Genomic DNA, 24,004 nt, shown 5'->3' with positions numbered 1-24,004 from the left:
TATGCTAAACTAAAGTGCTGCAGATGTGCTATTATTCAGCAGTGATACATTTGCCTACCTGACAGTCTGCATCAGGACAGACACTGCCAACAGCTGATAACTCTGTTCCATTCCTCGAACCACAAAAGCGGCAAGCCTCAGAGCTACTGGTAGTAGGTTTAGCTGCATTTATTAACAAAGAAAAATAAATAATCAGAATCTTAATGAAAACATAAGTAGATACATTGACATTTTAGTATTCTCAAATACTAACAAGGGAAAATTAGGTTCTTACCTGAATAATCTTTCCAGTAAATGGATACAGTAGTCTGGACTATATGTTTTATCCCTATACTCGTGGGAAGCTTGCAGAAGGCATAAAACAGATTTTTTAGCTTCGCCTCCTTGTGTCACTGGGCAGTGCCCTTCTCCTTCAGTTCTTACCAAAGCAATGGATAACTTCTAAATAGGAGAAATAATAAGGACGACATAGGGAACTCTCTGAGAAAGTCAATTTTATTCTGTTCTGAAATCAAAACAAGTAATTAATCAAATGGAAACATACCATAACCAAGGTGGAACATAACAACCCTCCTACCTGAGTGCAACCAACACTGATATTCATACAGCATTTCTTGCTTATAAGCTTTTGATAGAGAGCTATTGTATCACTCGTCATCTCTGTTAGATGAGCACCCCATAGTATTTTTTTACCTCTTGGCTTACCAAAGACAAGCATCTAGAACTCACAATATGACTGAGATTTTAAGCAGGTGTACTCTGACAGGGCAGGCCGTCCAGACTACTGTACCCGTTTACTAGAAAGAAGATTATTGAGGTAAGAACCTAATCTTCCTTTCCAATGCAAAGGGTACAGTAGTCTGGACTATAGGGACGTATCAAAGCAGTCCCCCAAATCTAGGGCAGGGCAGATGAGCTTGCTTGTTGCACTGCTAGGTCACTCTGTAAAACTTCGTAAAGTATGGTGTGGTCCATGTAGCTACCCTTCAAATCTCAGGAAGTACAGCCCAGGACTCCGCCCATAATGAAGACATATTTCTTGTGGAATGTGCCTTCAACGAAATCAGAGGCTGTTTATCACAGCCAATATACAGTATGCAGAAACAATTGCTATGCAAATCTATCTGGAAATTATAGCGTTGGAGGCTGTCTTTTCCAGGTGACTGTGGCTGGTCAATACAAAGAGATGGTTGGACAGACGAAAGGGGTGCATTACCTCAAGACAATAGAGAAGACCTCTCCTGACATCCAGCAACACCAAATTCTTACCCTGCTGTTTTCCACCTATAGCTGAAAACGCCGGCAGCCAAACTTCCTAGTTTACATGGAATGCCAACACCACTTTCGGCAGAAAGGAAGGCATGGTGTGCAGACACTTCAGCCTCCATAAACCTGAGGAAGGGCTAACTACATGAGAAAGCCTGACGTTTCAACAACTGTCTTGCCGCGGGAATAGCTACCAGAAAAAAATCTGTCCTCACGGTAAGATCCATTAGCAATGCTCCTGCAAGGGTTCGTATGGAGCCCCACTGAAGGCCCACAAGACAATGTTAAGACTCCATGCTGGAAATGGCCGTCGCATGGGAGGATACAAACGTTAATACTCCCTTCAGGAATCTGGCTATATCAGGATGAAAAACCAGGGATCCCTTTTTTCCTTGTTGTCAAAAACATGATAGTCTTGCCACCTGTATCTTGAGCGAACCAATCGCACAGCCGTTCTGGAGCTCATCCTGAAGAAACACCAAGTCTGCTGAAATTGGGGCCTCAAAAGGCTCAACCATCTACATAGCACACCAGTACTGAAACATCTCCCATGATTGTCGCTGGTTTTCTAGCTCATATGAGGATAGTAATAACCATTTCTGAATAACCTTTGTACTCTAGGGCTGCGCACTCAAGAGCGATCCAGAGTTTCCAATGCAACTGGCCCCTGCAAAAGGTCTGGATGCATTACCCTAAGACACCTGTCTCACTGCAGCTGAACTAGATCTGCATACCAGGGGCATCAAGGCCAGTCTGATGCCACGAGAACTACCAGACTGTTGTGTTCTCATGGCGCACTGGAGAAGAGGAGGCTTAGAGGGGATTTGATAGAGACTTACAAAATCACAAAGGGCATTAGAGAGAGTAGAGAGGGACAGATTCTTCAAACTTTCGAAAAATAAAAGAACAAGAGGGCATTCGGAAAAGTTGAAAGGGGACAGATTCAAAACGAATGCTAGGAAGTTCTTCTTTACCCAATGTGTGGTGGACACCTGGAATGCGCTTCCAGAGGACGTAACAGGGCAGAGTACGGTACTGGGGTTTAAGAAAGGATTGGACAATTTCCTGCTGGAAAAGGGGATAGAAGGGTATAGATAGAGGATTACTGCACAGGTCCTGGACCTGTTGGGCCACCGCATGAGCGGACTGCTGGGCACGATGGACCTCAGGTCTGACCCAGCAGAGGCATTGCTTATGTTCTAATTGAGACTAGCCCTACCAGCGCACGTTCTTGTTCAGCAGGAACTTGTCTAACTTTGTCTTGAATCCTTGGAGGGTGTTTTCCCCTATAACAGCCTCTGGAAGAGCATTCCAGTTTTCTACCACTCTCTGGGTGAAGAAGAACTTCCTTACGTTTCTACGGAATCTATCCCCTTTCAACTTTAGAGAGTGCCCTCTCGTTCTCCCTACCTTGGAGAGGGTGAACAACCTGTCCTTATCTACTGAGTCTATCCCCTTCAGTTCCTTGAATGTTTCGATCATGTCCCCTCTCAATCTCCTCTGTTTGAGGGAGAAGAGGCCCAGTTTCTCTAATCTTTCTCTATACGGCAGCTCTTCCAGCCCCTTAACCATCTTAGTCGCTCTTCTCTGGACCCTTTCGAGTAGTACCGTGTCCTTCTTCATGTACGACAATCAGTGCCGGACGCAGTACTCCAGGTGAAGGCGTACCATGGCCCGGTACAGCGGCATGATAACCTTTTCTGATCTGTTCGTGATCCCCTTTTTTTTAATCATTCCTAGCATTCTGTTTGCCCTTTTTGCCGCCGCCACACATAGTAACATAGTAGATGACAGCAAATAAAGACCCGAATGGTCCATCCAGTCTGCCCAACCTGATTCAATTTAAATTTTTTTTTTTCTTCTTAGCTATTTCTGGGCGAGAATCCAAAGCTTTACCCGGTACTGAGCTTGGGTTCCAACTGCCGAAATCTCTGTTAAGACTTACTCCAGCCCATCTACACCCTCCCAGCCATTGAAGCCATCCCCTGCCCATCCTCCTCCAAACGGCCATACACAGACACAGACCGTACAAGTCTGCCCAGTAACTGGCCTAGTTCAATCTTTAATATTATTTTCTGATTCTAAATCTTCTGTGTTCATCCCACGCTTCTTTGAACTCAGTCACAGTTTTACTCTCCACCACCTCTCTCGGGAGCGCATTCCAGGCATCCACCACCCTCTCCGTAAAGTAGAATTTCCTAACATTGCCCCTGAATCTACCACCCCTCAACCTCAAATTATGTCCTCTGGTTTTACCATTTTCCTTTCTCTGGAAAAGATTTTGTTCTACGTTAATACCCTTTAAGTATTTGAACGTCTGAATCATATCTCCCCTGTCTCTCCTTTCCTCTAGGGTATACATATTCAGGGCTTCCAGTCTCTCCTCATACGTCTTCTGGCACAAGCCTCCTATCATTTTCGTCGCCCTCCTCTGGACCGTCTCAAGTCTTCTTACGTCTTTCGCCAGATACGGTCTCCAAAACTGAATACAATACTCCAAGTGGGGCCTCACCAATGACCTGTACAGGGGCATCAACACCTTCTTCCTTCTACTGATTACGCCTCTCTTTATACAGAGAGGCATTGTGTGGACGGCTTCATCGACTTGTCGATCAGAACTCCCAAGTCCTTTTTCTGGGAGGTCTGTCCAAGTACCGCCCCGGACATCCTATATTCGAGCATAAGATTTTTGTTACCGACATGCATCACTTTACACTTATCCACGTTGAATCTCATCTGCCATGTCGATGCCCATTCCTCGAGCCTGATTATGTCACGTTGCAGATCTTCGCAATCCCCCTGCATTTTCACTATTCTAAATAACTTTGTATCGTCTGCAAATTTAATCACCTCGCTTGTCATACCTATGTCCAGATCATTTATAAAGATGTTAAAGAGCACGTGTCCAAGCACCGAGCCCTGCGGCACCCCACTGGTGATGCTCTTCCAGTCCGAGTATTGTCCATTTACCCCCACTCTCTGTTTCCTATGCTCCAGCCAGTTTTTAATCCACATGAGAATTTCACCCTCGATTTCATGGCTTGCAATTTTCCGAAGTAGTCGTTCATGCTGAATCTTGTCGAACACCTTCTGAAAATCCAGATATACAATGTTGACCGGATCGCCCTTGTCTGTCTGTTTACTCCCTCAAAGAAGTGCAGCAAGTTCGTCAAACACGAAATGCCTTTGCTAAAACCGTGCTGATTGGTCCTCATCAGCCCGTGTCCATCAAGGTGATCAATGATGCTGTCCTTTATCAGTGACTCTACCATCTTTCCCGGTACCAAGGTCAGACTCACCGGTATGTAGTTCCCCGGATCTTCCCTTGAACCTTTCTTGAAGATTGGTGTAACATTCGCCACCTTCCAGTCTTCCGGAATTTTTACCTCCCTCCCGCCTCCCCCATATACCTTTAGCATCCCTGGTGGTCCAGTGGTGAATCGCGGCAGGAGTGACCTTTTCCTTTGCTCCTGCCAATGCAGAGCCACTAACTGATTGCCTCCTCCAGTTGCTTGGGATCTTAATGTTGTGCTTTCAACACTAATGAACTGTGGAGTCCAATGTTTTCAGATGTAGACTTTATTCTCATAAACAAAGTCAATAAAAACATCCACAATTTCAGTGTTGAAGAGGACCCAACATGATCCATGTTTCGACCTAATAGACTTCCTCAGGGGTGTGAACTGGTGCATCAGTATATATAAGCATGTCTAATTAAACAAAACTGTGAAGAGTGAAAATGCTCTGCGATAGTGAACTGTGAGCTAAATATAGTGCTTGGAAAGTGTAAGCAATAGAGTTGAGAATAGAGATCAGAACAGAAAAATAAATGACACTGCATGTGTTTCTGAGTGGCTATAGTGTATGGAAACTTTATTCGGTATACAGTGTTCAGTCCACTTGTTCGATAGTGATCTGCATATGCTTCCTCAGATATTTCTTTTTATGAGGACACCATTTATTATTCCTTCTTTTTTTCATCAATAGTAAAAAAAAAAAAGAAAAATAGAAAGTATAAGAATTAAAAGCTAATGTGTTTATTGTTTCAGGTCAGGGTCTGACATGTCTCCTGCATCCTTTATATTTCATTAGTCATATGCATCTGTAAACAGAAAAGATTTTAATAATGTTTTAAAGCTTTTAAGATTTTGTTCTATTCAAATGTAATTTGGAAAAGCATTCCAAAGCAGAGGACCAATGACTGCAAAAGAATGATCTCTAGTGGATGAATATACTATTTGCCTGATTAATGGAATTACTAAAAGGTTTTGCTGTAAAGAGCGTAGTAAGCTTATTGATGACTAGGGTATTAAGTAATTATCCAGGTATGGTGTTGATGGATTATAGCATGTTTTGAAGCCAAAAGTATGATTTTATATGTCAAATGATATTTTATTGGTAGCCAGTGCGCCGATTTCAACAATGGTATAACATGGTCAAATTTCTTTTTTCCAGTTTTTCCAATTTTTTTTAGCTCATCCTCCCAAAGGAGAATTGGTTACAAATCAGGTACTCAAGAATTTTCCCTTTCTATCCCAGCGGGCTCAGTGGAGGATTACGTGACTTGCCCAGGGTCATAAGGAGCAGTGCAGGGTTTGAGCCCATAACCTCAGGGTGCTGAGGCTGTTGCTCTGACTATTATGTTAAAGTCAACTATTTCGTGAAGAAGGTTTGTCTGCTGGAAGTCAAAAACAATCCTTCTTGGAGGATAGTTTGGAGATGTAACTCCATCTCACAATCTGAAGGACCTAGTTATCTGATGTAATGTGGGTCCAATGTTGATGGAATGAGCGAGACAAACCCTGATGGGAAGTGACTGGTTACAAGGTTATAATACACTGGCTAAGTTCACCAGTAGCAAGTCAAAAATACTGCTGAATCTTTTGCTGCGGTTGGGCTTGGGATTTTTGAGGCCTTTGCTGCCTGGGCTGTCTTTGTGCTGGAGGTCTGGACAAGGTCGATGACGGAATGTATCTTCATCTAGAGTAATAAGCAGAGTGCTTAGGATTGTAAAAGCACTTCACAGACTGAGTTTTGGAAGATTTGGTCACTGATTAATGAACATAGATTGTTCATGTCTAGTGATTTTTTGGGTGGCTTCTTCTGTTTTCTCCTAAAAAGCTCTTCTCCTAGGAAGGGAATGTTAGCCAACCGTTCTTGTACATTGGCATCCAAATCAGACAATCGCAGCCATGACTGTCTTCTCATGGCAATGGATAGTGCAGATGCTCTGGAGGTGATGTCAAAGGTGTCAAATACTGACCTGGCCATACATTTTCTTGTTTTCAGCAGGTCATTTGTGAGATGTTGAAAACTTTGCAGCTGATCATCTGGGAGGAATCGCTAACTGCACAAGTTGCTGAGTTAATGACTACATATAAAAAGCCATGTAAAAATTATATAGTCATGTGAAAAAATTAGGAAACCCCATGAAATATTCAGTTCTTTCTTAAGAAATGTTCATATATCGATGTCAAATCTTTTTTTTATTTATATCTGGAAAAGAAAGTGATGTAATAGCAGGTAAACAACAAAGATTTTCCTTGATTTACTCATGAAACAGGGCAATTTCTTTATTTAATAATTAGTTTCTTATTTTTCTTGGGAGTAGACACTCATAACAGAAAATATATAAAGAAAAAAAAATTAATTGCACAATTAATCGCATAAAGCTTTTCCCTCACATTTGCTCCTGTACAATGCAAAATATAGACAGCATATATAAATTTTCAAAACGGACATTTAAATTATTAAAGAGAGATAAAGAAAAACCAACAGCTCTATAATTTATATAACTGCCCATACCTCAGTTCTGTCTGTAATTTATCTTCTCATATTATTTTTTTTTGCTCGCTTTAATGTAATCTTGGATCTATATTTTGAGGACTTGAGTTGAGTTAGTTGAAATAATTTTCTTTGCATTTTGTTTAATTTGGTCTGACTATGATTTATATTGGATATAGGTCATATCTTACTAACTTTCTGTACAAGTGATTACTTGGTATGTAATTTGAAAATCAATAAAACAATTATAAATTAAACTGAAAATAAAATCAGTTTTTACCTTTGTTGTTTGATGATTTTATTACTACTACTATTTATTATTTCTATAGTGCTACCAGACACACGCAGCACTGTACATTAAACACACAAGGTTCCCTGTCTCTGTGCTCTGAACTCTGTTTCCAGGGCCTCCTATCCATTCACTATCTCTCTCCACCTTTATTCTTCACTCCATGAGCTACATCCATCTTTCATGTTCAACTTCCTTCCAAATTTCTGAATCCTTCTCAAATCTATCTAGTTTTCAGCTTTTCCTTTTCCCTCCATGCATAGGCAGCATCTCCTCTCGCTCATGTCTACCATCTCCCCATTTTCAACATCTGTCCCTTTCTTCCCCAGCCATCCAGCATTTCTTTCCCCCCCAAACCATCCAGAATGGCTCCTGCCTCAATCATCCTACCATTGACCCATCTCTCTTTCCCCTCACCATCCAGCATCACTTCTATCCTGTCTTTCCACCCACCATCCAATATCACCCCATCTCTTCCCTCTCATATACTACCACTTTCCAGCACTGCCCTCTCTGTTCTGTCAATTTCCCTCACACATACCACTATCATCCAGCATAGCTCTGGCTCTGTCTGTCCCCATCCTCCATCTGGTATTGTCTCCTCTGTCCCCGCTCTCACTGCACAACAAAGTTTTTGCTTCCTGAACACTGCTGGGTGTTTCTTATAGAATTTTGGGTGCTGATCATGAATATTACATCAAAAATTACCCATCACGTACCATTTCAGAGAAATCTTCAATTTTGTCGTGATTTTTTCTTATATTTGGATGCAAACAATTTTTTCTCCCATAAGTGTCTTATCAACAACGGTTTGTGCCGCCTGGGTATGTCCATGCATAAAATCTAGCCAGGTTGGAAGCTGTTTTATGGAAGATGACATCCTGGGCATGTCTGGGCAGGTCTGAACGAGCTTGCGCTGTCTCACCATGCTATAATGGTGGCTTCCATACACCGATCCTGCTCATTTGGTTAATATAGATAGTCCGTGTGTGTATATAGTATCAGTATAGTAAAGTATAGTAGTATAGTAGCTGTAGCAATATAACAGTAAGTAAGCTTGATGCTATAGACGTTTTGGTGTCGGGCAATATGTCTCGTCGGTGTCGTAACAGCCGCGACACATTCTGCTATATCTGTGGGGAATATACACTTACGCCTCAGAGACGTTCGATGACTGCCCTTGTAAAGAAAGCCTATCATCTGTATTTTGGCTGCAAAATAGGTGATCAAGACAAGCAATGGGCGCCTCACATTTGCTGTGCGACATGTGCTGTTAGTCTGAGAGCCTGGCTCAGAGGTACTCGAAAGACGATGCCATTTGCTGTTCCGATGATATGGCGAGAACAGAAAGACCATGTGACGGACTGTTATTTCTGTTTGACTAATGTGTCTGGTTTCTCTGCCAAAAACAAGAAGTCAATTGAATATCCTAATCTGCCTTCAGCAATGAGACCCATGCCACATGATGACAGTCTTCCAGTTCCGAAACCACCAGAGGATTGGACCTTAGACGAACCAGATGAAGAAACTGCAGTGCAGGGTTCTAACAGTGACATTGACCCGGATTTTGAACCATCCTCATCAGGCGATCCACATCTGATAACACAGTCCGAATTGAACGATTTGGTCAGAGATTTGGGTCTGTCAAAAGCAAAAGCTGAGCTGCTAGGTTCGAGACTGCAGGAATGGTGTTTGCTATCACCAGGTACGAAAATTTCTGTGTTTCGAGACCGGCATCATGATATAACCAAATTTTTTGCACAAGTCGACAGTCTCTGTTTCTGTTGTGACATTGAAGGATTGTTCTCGGTCTTTGGTTGTGATCACAACCCGGAAGAGTGGCGTCTTTTCATTGATTCGTCAATGTTAAGCCTGAAAGCTGTTCTGTTGCACAATGGCAACGTTTATCCTTCAGTACCTGTTGGCTATGCAGCACATATGAAAGAAACATATGAGAATATGGAAATGTTACTAAAGTATGTCCAGTATACCAGGTATAACTGGAATATCTGTGGAGACCTCAAAGTCGTTGCTCTGTTACTAGGACTGCAGCTTGGCTATACAAAGTACTGCTGTTTCATCTGCGAATGGGACAGCCGAGACAGAGAGTCGCACTATTCTAGAAAGAACTGGCCACTCCGTAAAAAGTTAGTTCCAGGACAGAAAAATGTAGCACATGAATCGCTTGTTGACCCGACAAAGATATTTTTGCCTCCTCTTCACATTAAACTGGGACTCATGAAGAATTTTGTGAAAGCAATGAACAAGGAAGGGGAAGGTTTTCGTTATTTAAGACAGATGTTCCCAAGAATAACTGATGCCAAGATCAAAGAGGGTATTTTTGTTGGCCCCCAGATCAGACATGTTATGAGTGACAAGCGATTTGAAGATCTGTTAGTTGGGCCGGAAAAAATTGGCTGGAAAGCCTTGAAAGACGTTGTTGACAATTTTCTGGGCAATTACAGAGCCCCAAACTACATTCAGCTGGTAGACAAACTTCTCAAAGCATACAAGAGAATGAAGTGCAATATGTCACTCAAGATTCATTTCCTCCATTCACACTTGGACTTCTTCCCCGCAAATCTCGGTGCTGTGAGTGACGAGCACGGTGAAAGGTTTCATCAAGACATAGCTACGATGGAGAAACGATACCAGGGCAATTGGAATCCGTCAATGCTTGCCGACTATTGTTGGATGCTACAACGTGATGCACCAGACACTGAATATAAAAGAAACTCGGGAGCAAAACACTTTTAATTCTGTTTCATTTAGTCGCTTGTGCGAAACGTAAACTTGACTATATATTTTATTGTCAGTAAACATAAAAATGTCTATTTCTCATAGTTCTTACGTGATGCAGTAAAACCAAAACCATATTTGAGCATACCAAGTTGGTACCTGTCATAATCACCAAAAACTTTTCAGGAATCAAGACTTAACCAAAAAATTGTTGTGCAGTGTCTCCAGCCATCCAGCATCACTCTGTCTTTCCTTACCACCACTACCACATAAACAAAACCATCAGTCTTCAATGCCCTTTCTATCTATCCCCTATTTTCAACCACCTAGTATTGCCTTGTCTCACTCATATCCAATGCACTGACCCATCTCTCCCCCTTTTCATTTCCTGCATTGCTTGATTTCTCCGCAACCCCATATTCTGCATTACCCTTTCTCTCTCCAACCACAATAATTTTCATTGCCAAATCTCTTTGCCCTCAAATTCTGTACCACACTGTCATTCCCACTCCATTGCCCCATCTCTCCCCCCCACAAGTCTGCACTGCCCCATATCTCGCCATCTCCCATATTCTGTATTGCCCCATCTCTCCTCCCTCCTGCCATATTCTGCATTTCCTGTCTCTCTTCCTATTCCCCTCCTGCTGGCCCACTCACTTTATGTGGTCTCCCACTCCTGCGCTGGGCCCACTGTCCTCATGGTAATTGTGCCATCAGCAACAAGAAGGTGGCAGGCATGTCACTATTTCAGGAACCAGCAGCAACATGCACAAGGGAATGTCTCCGTGCCTGACTTCTACTTACGCCACTGCTGTAATGAGGCCCAACATAAACAGTGGGTCTAGTGCAGCAAGTGAGAGACCACATAAAGAGAGTGAGCCAAAAGGGAGATAGATGGGCAAAGCAAGAAATGGGGGAGGGGGAGACAAAGAAATGCTGGATGGTTTTGGGAAGGGGAGAACAACAGAGATGATACCATGATTGCATTAAAATTTTTTAACATATATTAAAAATCTAACAGTTAACCAAATTAATGTGTTAAATGTGTAGCCCTACTTAAAATACAGTATAAAACAAAGACACTACATATCCCTTTTAAACCAAGATAGAATTATGCCATGTTACCTGTGTGTTCTCTAAACTCTACCATTGCTTTCATGGTTTTGGAGTCTGCAAGTGCCATGAGCCAGAAGAGTTTGGTTCTTCCACAGCCTTCATGGAGATCAACCTTGATAGCTTCTTCCTCTTCTTTAAATACCTATTAACGTTAGCACAAATGAAACATTAAAAACTCTTCCTAAAGAAAAATAGGAAATGAAATGTGATCATATAATAGACGCGAAAGAGACAGGTGATTTAGTGTGTATCAGGAGTGAATTTGTGTTGGAAGTTACTCTTGAAATTCAGGTTGATATTCCTTGTATGTCACTGGATTAAGCCAATTTATCTACATGTTTTTCAGTTTACTTAATGATAATAATTTGCCTCTCCTTTTTTAGGAGTGAAAATGTAGTACAGGCGCAAGGAATGTACTGTCAGAAAAATTATATAATTGGGTCATTCCATGTCAAGTGGTCCAATATTAAAAATCATCCTGGATGCCTGAATGGGTTTCTCTTGCTAGCCTTGACGGGGAAGTTATTTTTTTCCAGTCTATATTTGGTATTTTATAATAATTTGTTATTATTACTTGATCAGACACCCTTTCTCATGAAATGGTTGCAAAATCTTCTAAAGCAAATCCAACTTATTTAATTCATTCGGTGTTAAAGCGCTCAAAATATGAACCGCCAATGCCTGAGAAGGCTGTTACAACTGCAAACAAAGATCATACAACTTCAATTTCAGAGGATCTATAGACCCTCCATGAATTAATGCAGCAGAACTTAACAGCTACAGCAGAAATTAAAGTTGAAATTGGTAACATGTCAGTTCAGTTGATACAATATAATGCTTGGCTCGCGTTGCTTGAAGAAAGGATTTCAACACATGACATACAGTTTATAACCAATGTCAACTAAACAAAATTAACATCTTACAAAGGGATTTGGAGGATATTGGTTTACCTGAAAACTATGAAGGAACTAACATAATTACATTTTTACAATCTTTTATCCTGTATTCTGAGTATACGGGAATCCAGGCCTGAGTCTTGGCCTGCCTATCTGACAATGCTACCTGGATGTCTTGCTGCCACAAAGACCCCCGCTGGACCACCAGGTACCTCGGTAGGCCTAGGGAGGATTGTGGGGTGCAGAGGGAGATTAAAGAGTTGGGGCCCAGAGAGGGGAGAGAACCTTGACTATGGGTTGGGTGGAGGGGGCAGGTGGGGGGGAGGGAAGAGAGGTGCAGAGACCTACAAGGGATTGGAGGGAAGAAAGAAGGGAGAGAAGATAGTCCTTGGGGAGGGGGAGGAGAAGAGAGAGTGAGAGACCTGGAATATTTCAAACTCCATTCTCTACCCATTGTAAATCTTGGGTCAAATTTTAAAGATAAATTGGCTCTTTGCTTTAAAAAGGTTGCTGACCCTTGACCTAAAGTCATAAGGAACAGCGCTGGGATCCAACCCTAACCTCAGGATGTTGAGGCAGCAGCTCTAACCACTAGGCCACTTCACCTGGTTATGGCACACAGAGCCTTATGAGAGAGCACCTTTGTATCTAGCTGCTTTGATGTCTTGGGTGTTATGTTCAACTATTGACTGTAGACTCCTAGACTATCAGGGGCTTGCTGGTAATCCAGGCTCATTCTTTTTTTTTTTTTTGGAGGGGGGGGGGGGCAACATTGCAGAATAATCTTCCTATTGAGTGAATGTTCTTTGAAAAAATTTAAGGTATTTTTGAAATCCCATTTTTTGTAGCAGCCTTTGGGCCTTTTGGACCTGTGCCTCGCTAGGAGTAACTATTTTCTACTAGGTAATTTAAGAATACATGGTTTCTGTGCATTTGCTTGCATATTTTCTTCTTTCTGGGTCACTCTCTCCCCCCCCTTCTCTCCCACAAAGGTGTCCAACATCCATCCATATCCCCTGCCCTTCACTCTGCAGGACTAGAATTCATGTCCCTTCCTCCCCCCTCCTCCACTTATGGGTCCAGCATCCATGGCAGCCGGTCCTGAAAATACCCCACCCTCCTGCCCACCGAAGCAGCAGAACTGATCCTGACAATTCCTCCTCCCTCACTTACCCGAAGTAGTAGTGGCAGCCAGTGAGCAGAGGAAACGCCATAAACAGGCTGCTTCTGACTAGCCCTGGCAGGGCCTTTCTTTGCCATAGGGGGGCCTTCACCAGATCTGGATCCAGCCCCCCTAGCGACAAAGCTGCAACACCAGCTACAGAGGATCCTGACTGAGAGAGTAAAGGTATTGAAATAGAACTCATTTCATCTCAGTCTTCCTCAGATTGAACTTCCCCATCTTGTGCATGGCACTATTGCTGGGGGATTGTACCCTTGGGGAGAGAAACCCCCAGCACCAGCAGAGCTGCAATCCTCAAGGGTTCCGTGCAACCCTTGTTAATCATGTAAGCTTCAAACATCATGTTGATGAATTTAGGGGGAAACCCCTGACCAGGATATCTAGACAGCCCCTGAGGACACTCACAAGCTTCTTTCTGGGGTTTTGCGGCTGCGTCACAATTGTGCTTCCCCGGGGACACACTTGCGCTGCTCCCCGGTTAAAGTCTGGACTTTTTCCCTGGCCCTTGGACTAATTGGGCACTAATACCCATCGAGGGACCACAGGAGGCTAAGCCAGCGGTTCCCACCCCCTCTCAATGTGCCATACGGCTCATGGAACACGGATGATCCTCAGATGGCCATCTACTGCAAACTGGGCATTAATCAAAGGTATTCTGACCTGAAAAGTCCATTACACATGTTTTTAAGCAAAATTGAAGTGTTTTGAAGCAGATAGAGGCTTTTATTTTCAAACTGCGATATTGTTTATTGAAAGCTTCTATATTGCCAAGTTTCCAAGTTTAATATATATTTGATTGATCGCTTTATCAATTTCAAAGCGATTAACACGTGTTTAAAATTACAATATTTAAAACGTACAAAGAACAAACAAACACGACAAAACAATTTAATTGCAGGACTAATTGGAAACATTAGGGTAAGTAGGGGGAGAAATTACAATATATTTGAGCAGAGTAAAAAAAACAAATAAGGGAAAACACATATGGGTGGGATAAGAGGGGAAAAGATTGAAAATTATTCTAGCAATAAAATGAATCGATTCTGAAATTTGTAGAAAAAATTTGAATAAACCGAATAAAATTTGAAGAAAAAACCGAATAAAATTAAATAATAAAAGCGTCGTTAAATAAAAAAGTATTGCTACTAATGACTGGGTACATAAGAGAACATAAGAACATAAGAGGTTGCCTCCGCCGAGTCAGACCAGAGGTCCATCTCGCTCAGCGGTCCGCTCCCGCGTCGGCCCATCAGGCCTAGTTGCCTGACTAATAGTGTCCCTGACTAATTCTGTACTGTCTCTAATCCTATCCCTATAACCTACCTCTACTCCTATCTATACCCCTCAATCCCTTGGTCATCCAGGTACCTATCTAAACCTTCATTGAAACCCTGTAGCATGCTCCTGCTTATCACATCCTCCGGTAGTGCGTTCCATGTGTCCACCGCCCTCTGGGTGAAAAAGAACTTCCTGGCATTTGTTCTAAACCTTCCCCCTTTCAATTTCTCTGAGTGCCCCCTTGTATTTGTGGTTCCCCATAATTTGAAAAATCTGTCCCTATCTACTCTTTCTATGCCCTTCATGATCTTGAAGGTTTCTATCATGTCTCCTCTAAGTCTCCGCTTTTCCAGGGAGAAAAGCCCCAGCTTTTTCAGTCTGTCAGTATATGAGAGGTCCTCCATACCCTTTATTAGCTTAGTTGCTCTTCTCTGGACTCTCTCAAGTACCGCCATGTCCTTCTTGAGGTACGGCGACCAGTACTGGACACAGTACTCCAGGTGCGGGCGCACCATTGCACGATACAGTGGCAGGATGACTTCCCTCGTCCTGGTTGTGATACCCTTCTTAATGATGTCCAACATTTTGTTTGCCTTCCTTGAGGCCGCGGCGCACTGCGCCGACGCCTTCAATGATGTGTCTACCATCACTCCCAGGTCTCTTTCAATGTCACTCACCCGTAGCGGTGATCCCCCCATTGTGTAAGTGTACATCGGGTTCTTTTTCCCTATGTGCATGACCTTGCATTTCCCTATGTTGAAGCTCATTTGCCACTTTTTTGCCCACTCTTCCAGCGCTGTCAGATCTTTTTGGAGATCTTTGCAGTCCTCCGTGTTTTCAACCCTGCTGTATAGTTTGGTGTCATCCGCAAATTTAATAACCTCACATTTTGTACCTGCCTCCAGGTCGTTAATAAATACATTGAATAGGAGCGGTCCCAGCACCGACCCCTGCGGAACTCCGCTCGTGACCCATTGCCAGTCTGAGTAATGGCCCTTTATTCCAACCCTCTGTTTCCTGTCTGCCAGCCAGTTTTTGATCCATCGGTGTACCTCCCCTTGCACCCCGTGGTTCCATAGCTTCCTCAGCAGTCTTTCGTGTGGTACCTTGTCGAAGGCTTTTTGGAAGTCAAGGTAAATGATGTCTATAGATTCCCCTTTATCCACCTGGCTGTTTACCCCCTCAAAGAAGTATAATAAGTTTGTGAGGCATGACCTGCCCTTGCAGAAGCCATGCTGGCTCGGCTTTAGCAGCCCAGTGTTTTCGATGTGTTCCCAGATGCTGTCTTTAATCAGCGCTTCCAACATCTTGCCCGGGACCGAGGTCAAGCTCACCGGCCTGTAGTTTCCTGGGTCTCCCCTTGAGCCTTTCTTGAAGATGAGCGTGACATTTGCTATTTTCCAGTCTTCCGGTATTTCTCCGGTTTTTAAAGATAGGTTGCATATTTGTCGAAGTGGCTCAGCTATTTCGTTCCTTAGTTCCTTGAGCACCCTTGGGTGAATGCCGTCCGGACCTGGCGATTTGTCGCTCTTTAGCCTGAATATCTGCCTGAGGACATCCACCTTGCTCACCTCTAATTGGACCAGATTTTCATCCTGGTCTCCTTTTGCGATCTCCTCGGGTTCCGGAATGTTGGTTGTGTCCTCCCTCGTGAAAACTGAAGTGAAGAATTTGTTTAACCTGTCAGCTATCTCCTTTTCCCCTTTTACCACTCCTTTTCTGTCTTCATCATCCAAGGGTCCCACTTCCTCCCTTGCCGGTTGCTTCCCCTTGACGTACCTGAAGAATGATTTGAAGTTTGTTGCTTCCCCCGCCAGTCTCTCTTCATATTTCCTTTTTGCTTTCCTAACCACTCGGTGACACTCCTTTTGATGTTTTTTGTGCTCCTTTCGGTTGTCTTCTGATTTGTCCTTTTTCCATTTTTTGAATGATGCCTTCTTGTCATTTATCGCCTTTTTCACTGCATTCGTTATCCACACTGGGTTTTTTGTTCTATTTTTTTTGCACCCTTTCCTGAACTTGGGGATGCACAGTTTTTGTGCTTCTTGCACCGTGCCCTTGAGTAAGGTCCAGGCTTTTTCTACGGACTCCATCTTCCTTGCGCTGTCCTTGAGTTTCATTCCCACCATTTTCCTCATGGCATCATAATTTCCTTTTTTAAAGTTCAGTGCTGTCGTTGTAGTTCTTTTCACCTTGGATGATCCAACTTCTAGCCTGTACAGGATCGTGTTGTGATCGCTGTTTCCTAGTGGAGCTAGTACCTCCACCTCCTTAGCGGGTCCCCCTAATCCGGTGAAGATTAGGTCAAGAGTGGCATCTCCCCGTGTTGGTTCCGTGACCAGCTGCTCCATGAAACAGTCCCTCGTGACCTCCAGGAATTTGGTCTCCCTCATGCAGTTTGAGTGCCCTATACTCCAGTCTATTCCCGGGTAGTTGAAGTCCCCCATCACCACTACACTTCCGCTTTTGCATATCTGCCCCAGTTCAGCCTCCAGATCCTGGTTGATTTCTTCCGTTTGTCCCGGTGGGCGATAGTACAGACCCAATTTTATGTCTGCTCCAGTTCCTCCGGGTAGCTTAACCCATAGTGATTCCAAGTCCCCCGCCCTTGCTGTTGTTTCCATCCTGGCTGAAGGTATGGAATCCTTTATATATAGTAGTCAATTCAGAGTGGTTTACATAAGCTTCTATAATGATGTTACCATACATGAGCTATGATTTATGAGCTTTTAGAATAATGTTACAATACATGAGCTTCAGTAATGGTGTTACAATACATGAGCTTCAGTAATGGTGTTACAATACATGAGCTATAATATATGAGTGAGCATTAGTACAGAGTTAGAGTGTTTCTGTGATGATTATCCATATATGAGCTTCAGAAGCGTTCTATTGTTGATTTTGGTGCTTTTGGGCATCCTGGTGTGGTGCATTTACATATCTTTTATGAGTGTACAGTATTTACACACTATCTTCACTCTAAATGCGTGTATTTTAGATTACTATATTTATCCTACACATTTATACCATAATGCATTCATTTTATGTATATACATTATACTTCTATTATCTGTGTTTTATTTATTATATACTTTATTTTTGAGAATTTTCCTGTGTTCATCCTGTCGTGTTCCAAGTGGGAGTTTGGCCATTACTTCCTCTTTGTCACTACTCTCCCCTGAATATTTATTAGTTAAAGTGGTCTGTGAAAAGGGTGGTTTTTATTCCTTGAACTTTCTAGTTTTAATTCCTTTGGAAGGGAGTTTCATCACATTGGAACCATCATTGAGAACATTCTTGTCCTGATGCTTTTGTATTTGATGTCTCTGAAGGAGGGTAGATCCTGTAGGTATTCCTGGCTCACTCGCAGGGCGCATGTTGATGTATGGTTGTGTAGTCTGGTTGCTAGGTATTACGGTTCTGAAAGATGAATGATTTTGTGTGCCAGCAACATGATTTTGAATTTAACTCTGTTTTCGATCGGGAGCCAGTATAACTTTTTCAGTAGCAGGGTGGCACTCATCTGCTTCGATTTACCCAGCAGAAATCTTGCTACTGCATTTTATACTATTTGGATCTGCCCAATCATGTACTTTGGAACGCCCAGCAGGATTGCATTGTAGTAATCAAAGACTGAGAGTACCAGAGCTATTATTACATTGGACATCACTTGATGGGTTAGTCCTCTAACCCAGTAGATTTTTCCATAGGCGTTTTTCACCATGCATTGGATTTGTATTGTCAAGTCTAGGTTTGGGTTCAGCCATACTTCTAGGTTTCTCACTCCCTCCATGGATAATTTTATTGTGTTGCTGTTCAGAGTTAGTTGGGAACCTGAGCTGTTTTCTCCCCATTTGTTGATTAGAAGTAGTTCTGTTTTATCCTTGTTGGCTACTAGGTCGTTTGGAACCATACAAAGATTTTCTCTAGGCTTGTCTTGATCTTCTGTTTAGTCTTCAAGTCTTCAAGAGAAAGGGTACATTTTACATTTTAGTATGTTATATTTGTATGCTGAATATTTGTTTGACATTATTATGAATGTTGTTATGTAACCTGTTCAGAACTGTGAAATGTAGTGGGCTATAACATTTTTAACTAACTAACTAAATTTTCTTTCTTTTAGTCCCTCCAGACCAGCACAGGTTTTGTCTTGTTGAGTATAATATGTTGCTGGTGGGTTTCTGGAGTCTTTCCATCTCGGATATGGGGAGTCGAGCGATCCTTGAGGGGCAGTGGACTGTTGGTCTACTGGCATAGCTGGTGGACTGTTAGTACTGTGTTAAATGTTGTATACCTTAATTTTTTTCTTCCTGTTTGGCCTGCTTGGCTATTTGGGGACTCACGTCAGGGGCACTGCCTAGCCCACTTTACCTTAATGGTGAAGTCATTTGTTCTACCTGCTGGTAGAGATGCATAAACCCATTCATCTGTGCTGGTCTGGAGGGACTAAAAGAAAAAAAATTAGCAGGTAAGCCTTAATCTCTCCTTCCTGAAGTTAATAGCATGAATCTGGATTGGCCACTGTTGGAAGTAGGCTAGATGAACCTTTGGTCTGACCCTGGTATGGCAATTCTTATGTAATGCCATATCTAGTGTAGTTGAGAGCTTACGATACAGAGGATCCTTAATTCATTCTACACATTAATTTGCTCTTTTAAAATAAATCTTATAAATAAAATTTGTTTTAGAGTTTTTAATGATTTTTTTTTTAAAAAGTAATTGACATGAAGATTTTGATCAAGAAGTCAATTATCAAGCCATTTCTAGGGAATCAAAACCCTTTTGTTCAAGTCAGTGAGACATTCTATTTCATGTATAAAGAGAAGTGTGTTCCACTACAGCTCAAAAATGTTATGGAAATCTCTGCCTATCCCAAAATAAAACCAAGCATGTAGAAATCGCGTGCAAAATTAATGCTGTAAAATAGATTAGCTAGGTAACACATCTACTGCATCAGGGAAGTTTTTTTATGCTTTTCAAGAGAGATTTTTTTTTTTTTTTAAATGTGCCTGCACTGGCCAACGAGACCTTACCTGTCTCTGATGTGTTTTGGTTCGCCGATGGAGATGAAGAAATCTATCACAGTCTGTACACAAATTCCCACACATATTACACAAAATGATTGCTGGAGTTTCACCGTCATCATGGTTATCACACATTGGCTGAAAGAGATCCAAAAAAATGACCTGTTTAGAAAGGTCCAAGAGTGACAGTCACAAGGCCCTAAACTAACAAATCTTAAAATACTGTGTAAGATCCACTAATAATCACATTTGTTTAGGCAAAATATGTTTTTAGTATTTTTCTATGATCCCACTTAAATCAGCAAGAATATCTATTTTCTAGCACAGCATTTCCAAACCTTGTTCAGGAGGCATACATAGAGAGGTCAGTTTTCAGAATTTCTGCAATAAACATGCATGAGAGAGATTTATATATCCTACTACAGTGACCCACTCATGTGGAACTTCTGTAAAGAATTTTAAACAAATCTGTGTGTGTCTTCTTAATAATGCAGCCAGGACATTAGAAATCAATTTCACAAAGGGTATATGAATTTCTTATAGGCAAAAACCTATTAAAAATTCTTACCCTTGCTGATCTTTCAAAGATCATCTGTCCTCTCAAACGTGCCACCCACACCTTAGAAAATATCCTCCACTTCTATGTTTCAAAACATAATCTCTTATCTGAGTCAACGTTGTGCCATTCCTGTTATAATCAACATATAGATATGTTTAAAGTTCTTTACAGAAGTTCTATATGACTGGTTACCTTTTGTAGGATGTTAGATAATTAATAGGAAAACTTGGTTTTGTATTAAAGACCCTTTGTTTGTTCATAATAAACTTATATATATCCATGGAGACAAATATCTTTCTTTCATGTTCAATATGGCTCTCATGAAAAACCAATTGGCTAAGTGTCACTATAATTGTATTCTAATGATAAAGCATTAATTTAACTGTGCAAAAAAGTGTATGTCCTTCCAACCAAATTATCTGAATATGCCAGAAACAGCGGTTTTTTTAATGCACACAAGTCTTTTTTGAAGGAAAGCCCGTTTAAAAATGAACACAGGCACCTGTAAAGAAACCAAACTGTGATCAATAAGAGAAAATATGTTCCATGAACAAAACATTTCTATCCACCCTGAAAGGCCTAAACAACTGAAAATATTTATCAAGCATTTTTTCCACTGCAAGATTATCAAAAATTCTTCACAAATTTGTACCATACTGTATTGGAATTTTGTCTTCTTAACAGTCAAACATGCACTATCACATTATTTGTAAATTTAGTGAGTACAAATATATTCTGGTCAATATTCAAAACAATTTTAAAGGCAAGAAACAGCTGCTGACCAGCTAAATCACTGTTTGGGACTATCTTCTAATTTTCAGCAACATTTAGCCAGTTATCATAGCTGAAAATTAGTGGTCAGTACCTAAGTGGAAAACAGCTATTTGGGAGGGAGGTGTCTATTGACCAAGGCAAGCTGAAGGTATCTTTGAATAAGAAGCTCTTTACTGTAGCTGGAAAGGAGAAGAACCACTGCCTCATGCTGAAAAATGCTTCAACGCTAATCTTCAGACTGCCAGCCAGACACGACATCTGACCACATTCCCACCCCCGCAGACTGACAGATGCACTACCAGAAGGGGGAAGACAAAAAATGCAGCCAGCACTCCATGAGACACCACTGAGCCTATGGATGCCTAACCGCCTATGCTCAAACCCCTGCTAAGCAGTAGGTGAAGGATGGTAAGCCCGAGCTCTAAAAATACTTGTGCAAGCTGGCTTACAGGTATCTCCAAATACTGGCCTGTCAACTGCAGACTGCAGTCTGCTTATTCTCTACGCAGGCGGGGCTATACTGAAGTTGAAAGTTCCAAGCACTGAAAACACTGAATAAAAGCCAAAAACATTGAATAAAATAAGAAAAAGGGGAGAGCAGAATAGAAAGCACAGTTACTTACCGTAACAGGTGTTATCCAGGGACAGCAGGCAGATATTCTTAACGCATGGGTGACGTCACCGACGGAGCCCCGGTACGGACACTTTTAACTAGAAAGTTCTAGTTGACCGCACCACGCATGCGCGGGTGCCTTCCCGCTCGACGGAGGAGAGCGTGGTCCCCAGTTAAGATAAGCCAGCTAAGAAGCCAACCCGGGGAGGAGGGCGGGTCCTAAGAATATCTGCCTGCTGTCCCTGGATAACACCTGTTACGGTAAGTAACTGTGCTTTATCCCAGGACAAGCAGGCAGCATATTCTTAACGCATGGGTGACCTCCAAGCTAACAGAGAGGGAGGAGGGATGGTTGGCCATTAGGAAAATAAATTTTGTAACACAGATTGGCCGAAGTGTCCATCCCGTCTGGAGAAGGCATCCAGACAGTAGTGAGTAGTGAACGTGTGAACTGAGGACCAAGTGGCAGCCTTGCAGATTTCCTCGATGGGCGTGGAACGGAGGAAAGCCACAGAAGCAGCCATAGCTCTGACCCTGTGGGCCGTGACAGCACCTTCCAGTGAGAGACCGGCCCGAGCATAACAGAACGCAATGCAGGCAGCAAGCCAGTTGGAAAGCGTTCGTTTAGAGACAGGGCGACCTAGATGGTTAGGGTCGAAGGACAGAAAGAGCTGAGGTGAGGAGCGGTGAGCCCTGGTACGGTCAAGGTAGTATGCAAGGGCACGCTTACAGTCCAGCGTGTGCAACGCCTGTTCCCCAGGATGAGAATGGGGCTTAGGGAAAAAGACAGGCAACACAATGGACTGGTTGAGGTGGAAGTCCGAGACCACCTTGGGAAGGAATTTAGGATGGGTACGCAGAACCACCTTGTCATGGTGAAAAATAGTGAAAGGAGGGTCGGCAACCAGTGCATGCATCTCACTAACCCTCCTGGCAGAGGTGATGGCAATGAGGAAAAGCACCTTCCATGTTAGAAGTTTGAGCGAAGTTGTGGCAAGAGGCTCAAAAGGAGGTTTCATGAGAGCTGATAAAACCACATTCAGGTCCCAGACGACAGGAGGAGGCTTCAGAGGTGGTTTGACATTGAAGAGGCCTCTCATGAACCGGGAAACCAAAGGATGAGCCGTAAGCGGTTTTCCGAGGATAGGCTCATGAAACGCAGTGATGGCACTGAGGTGGACTCTGATCGAGGTAGACTTGAGGCCAGCGTCGGAGAGAAAGAGCAAATAGTCCAATACAGTTTCCACCGCCAATGAGGTGGGATCGTGATGACGCAGTAGACACCAAGAGGAGAACCTGGTCCACTTCTGATGGTAACATTGGAGGGTGGCCGGTTTCCTGGAGGCATCCAAAATGCGACGGACAGGCTGGGACAGATTCTCTGAAGAGGTTAGCCCGAGAGAAACCAAGCTGTCAGGTGGAGCGAAGACAGATTGGGATGTAGTAGAGACTGATGCTGCTGCGTAAGTAGAGTAGGAAACACAGGAAGAGGAATGGGCTCCCTGGAGCTGAGCTGAAGCAAGAGGGAGAACCAGTGTTGGCGAGGCCACCGAGGGGTGATGAGAATCATGGTGGCCCTGTCCCTGCGGAGTTTGGATAACGTCCGCAACATCAGAGGTAGAGGAGGAAAGGCATAGAGGAACCGATCCGTCCAGTCGAGCAGGAATGCGTCTGGGGTCAGACGATGAGGAGAGAAGAGTCTGGAACAGAACTGGGGCAGCTGATGGTTGTGAGGAGCTGCAAAGAGGTCCACCTGTGGAGTGCCCCAGCGAGCAAAGATGGAGTGGAGTGTTGGAGGGTCCAGAGTCCACTCATGGGGTTGAAGGATGCGGCTGAGATTGTCGGCCAGGGAGTTCTGTTCGCCCTGGATGTATACAGCCTTGAGGAAGAGACTGTGGGTCGTGGCCCAGGTCCATATTCGGAGGGCCTCCTGACAGAGGAGGGGGGATCCGGTGCCGCCTTGCTTGTTTATGTAGTACATGGCGACTTGATTGTCCGTGCACAGGAGAAGAACCTGAGGGTAGAGAAGGTGCTGGAAGGCCTTGAGAGCATAGAACATGGCTCTGAGTTCCAGGAAATTGATGTGATGTTGACGCTCCTGAGGGGTCCAGAGTCCCTGGGTGCGTAGATCCCCCAGGTGAGCTCCCCACACATAGGGGGAGGCATCCGTGGTTATGATCATGGAGTGAGGGGGTAGATGAAAGAGTAGACCCCTGGAAAGATTTGAGGAGTTCAACCACCAGTGAAGAGATTGCTGAAGAGACGATGTTACAGAGATGGGATGAGAAAGAAGATCCATGGTCTGTGACCATTGGTTGGCAAGAGTCCATTGAGGTGTCCTGAGGTGGAGTCGCGGCAGAGGAAGCACATGGACCGTCGAGGCCATGTGGCCCAGGAGGACCATCATCTGCCGAGCTGGGACGGAGTGATGAAGGAGCACCTGACGACAGAGATGGAGCAGGGTCCGTTGTCGGTCGGCGGGA

General features: G+C 43.2%; 1 protein-coding gene across 9 annotated transcripts in view; it reads right to left on the bottom strand.

Annotated features, from left to right (window-relative positions):
* The window catches only part of MYCBP2 (MYC binding protein 2), a 977,923-nt gene that overhangs the window by 45,415 nt on the left and 908,504 nt on the right, over positions 1-24,004 (bottom strand). For all 9 annotated transcript variants that reach the window (XM_033949399.1, XM_033949405.1, XM_033949401.1 and 6 more), the window contains 3 exons: positions 19,585-19,713; positions 11,204-11,336; positions 59-162 (listed from right to left, as the gene is read on the bottom strand). In XM_033949399.1, coding sequence (XP_033805290.1) covers positions 59-162; positions 11,204-11,336; positions 19,585-19,713 — 366 coding nt within the window. The remainder of the gene's footprint in view (positions 1-58; positions 163-11,203; positions 11,337-19,584; positions 19,714-24,004) is intronic.

Source organism: Geotrypetes seraphini, chromosome 6 (assembly GCF_902459505.1).
Source record: "Geotrypetes seraphini chromosome 6, aGeoSer1.1, whole genome shotgun sequence".
In the NCBI taxonomy this organism is placed as follows: Eukaryota; Metazoa; Chordata; class Amphibia; order Gymnophiona; family Dermophiidae; genus Geotrypetes; species Geotrypetes seraphini.
Note: the sequence above shows the minus strand (reverse complement) of the source record. Positions and strands in the feature narration are given on the sequence as shown.